Source organism: Dendrobates tinctorius, unplaced genomic scaffold (assembly GCF_039654945.1).
Source record: "Dendrobates tinctorius isolate UK_male_01 unplaced genomic scaffold, ASM3965494v1 ptg000019l, whole genome shotgun sequence".
In the NCBI taxonomy this organism is placed as follows: Eukaryota; Metazoa; Chordata; class Amphibia; order Anura; family Dendrobatidae; genus Dendrobates; species Dendrobates tinctorius.
The window spans coordinates 56,216,923-56,219,636 of NW_027361687.1; the positions used below are offsets into that span (position 1 = coordinate 56,216,923).

The following is a 2,714-nucleotide window of genomic DNA, read 5'->3' on the forward strand; positions in this document are numbered from 1 at the left end:
CTATTTTTCTGTTGTATCAAATACTTATTTAATTTAATAAAATGCAAATTAATTGTGTAAAAATCATACAATGTGAATTTCTTGATTGTTTAGGGTTCTATTTCTTACAGTTGGAGTGTACCTACGATAAAAATTACAGACCTCTCCATTCTTTGTATGTTTGAAAATTGCAAAATCAGACATGTATTAAATACTTATGCTCCCCTTTGTATATAGTAGAAAAACTGATAGCCCTAGAAATGTAGCAGCATGCATTTTTTAATAATTGTTAATTTGGGCTGCTGATGTCATTACCCAATATACTGCACCTATAGATAGCATTACCAAACTTACAGGGGAGGATCTCCTACTCCCTTTGGACAGTTCTGGAGAAAACACAGGAATAAAGTACTTGTAAACCCCAATTAGAGAACCTTTCAATCTACTTCAAAATATTGAAGTTACATTTTTGTCAAATGCTACCTTTTACTACTCTTTGTTTGTAATCACATTGCAATTTAACACATTGGCGAAGGATTGGGTCAGATTGGCCTTCCAGAACATAAGAATATCAATTTTTATGATGACAAGAATAACGATCCCTGAAGATTTAGCACTGGACAACCCCATTTTGAGTTGACATTAGAACCAATAATTACTTTTAGGCCTGAGTCACACTTGCAACTGCAATGCGATAAACTCGTGCAAGTCTCACGCCTCAATACGAGGCACTGCCACCAGGCACTCAGCACTGGCGTGTGTGGCCTCATGTATTTCTATGCAGCTGAAAGCTCCGGTCCTGATTGCTGGAGGCAGTGCCGGGTGGAGAGGCGAGAGACTCGCATTGCAGTTGCAAGTGTGACTCCGGCCTTAGGTTCTATGTCTTACCCAACATAACCAAGTTACTCTCTTCATTTTTTCCAGTTGCACTAGTTTTATGTGTAGGATATACTTATAACAATGACCTACATAGCTCTGTATGTCATGTCTAAATATTCCCATAGATACTCTTTTCAATGTTATTAAACTATCCATCCAAAATGAATACAACATGTAATTTTTATTTGGCCATCAACGATGATTTGATATAATTTTAGGAACTAAATCTTAATTTTTGGCATCAAAATCAGTGATGTATGACTTTACTCATTGTTTTTCTGATGGCTTCTTTAATATCCTTGTTCCTTATACTGTAGATGATGGGATTTAGCATCGGAGTCACCACTGTGTAGAGGATGGTCACAACTCTATCTTGCTCTGAAGAAGAAGCAGATCTGGGATGTAGATGCATAAACATGATGGTTCCATAGTAGAGAGATACTACAAGTATGTGGGAGGCACATGTCGAGAACAGTTTTTGACGTGCCTTATTAGAACGGATTTTTAAGACAGTTATGGTAATGCAAAGATAGGATGAAAGAATTATCAAAAAAGAACCAAGAGCAACTATAGCACCTGAAATATACTCTGCCAACTCATTGTAAAAAATGTCTCCGCAGGAAAGTCGAAAGAGTGGTGGCATTTCGCAGAAAAAGTGACTGATGAGGTTAGACTTACAGAAGGGAAGTTGAAAGGTTAAAAATGTAAGAATAAATGAATTTATAAAACTCAAAATCCAACATCCAGTCACCAGACTTACACACAGTCTCCTGTCCATGATTGCTGAGTAACGCAGTGGGTTACATATAGCGATATATCTATCATATGCCATGATGGCCAGGAGAAAACATTCAGTGCCACCTAGAGCCAAATGAAAATACATTTGTGCCGCACATCCAGCAAAATAAATACTTCTGTCCTGGGATATTGTGTTTAATAAAATTTTAGGGACTACAGTGGAGGAGAAGCAAATGTCAACCATCGACAGGTTACTCAATAAAAAGTACATGGATATCTGAAGTTTGGGGTTGAGTTTAACCACAATTATCAGTAAGAGGTTTCCACCTAAGGTTAACATGTACATAATCGAAAACAACACGAAGAAAAGAATCTGAAGGCCAAAAATATTGGAAAGCCCCAGAAGAATAAAAGTTCTTACAATAGTTTGATTTACATGATCGACAGCATTGTCATACATATTTTTTGGTGGGTGAAATAGAATTTACTAATAGCAAACACTAATCTCGAGAATAATTAAATATATTTCAATCGAAATTATGAATTAAAATCCTATTGAAAGTGAAATATTGGCTCCAAAAGTTAAAAATCAGCATAAGAAAGTAGAATTCTCAGTAAAGATTGCAAAAGTAGGGAATCAGATTTTTCCAAAACATTACACTATTAGCGTAGTATAAGGATGGTTATAGCCACCTGGACTTAGCACTACTATACTGATCGACCTAGTCTTTGGCTGGTTTCACATTTGCGTTTTTTTGCGCTGGAAAAAAACGCATACATGCGCATGCGTTTTTTCCCCTATATTTAACATGGGTGCGCATACCTGCGCGCTGGTAAGCGCATGTATGCGATTTTCATGCGCTGCGTTTTTTTGGGGTGTGCGTTTGTATTTTCCAGACGCAGCATGTTGCATTTTTTGGCCCTGCAAAAAAGCGCATGCGCACGTATGCGCACGTTTTGCGCTAAAAATGGCCATTATAGCCTATGGATGCGCATACGTGCGCACTGGCATGCTCATGTATGCGTTTTTTTGCACATGCGTTTTTTTTTGTTAACCATGGAATTTAGGGGTTTGGGTTAGAGTTAGGGTTAGTTAAGGGGGTTTAGGGTTAGGGTTA

The 2,714-nt window shown here is 37.5% G+C and overlaps 1 protein-coding gene across 1 annotated transcript; it reads right to left on the reverse strand.

Annotated features, from left to right (window-relative positions):
- Positions 1-1,105: 1,105 nt before the first annotated feature.
- LOC141082648 (olfactory receptor 5V1-like) lies at positions 1,106-2,056 on the reverse strand. The gene has a single exon (XM_073566598.1). The coding sequence runs from the start codon at positions 2,054-2,056 to the stop codon at positions 1,106-1,108; it is 951 nt and encodes a 316-aa protein (XP_073422699.1).
- Between the last annotated feature and the right edge of the window lie 658 nt (positions 2,057-2,714).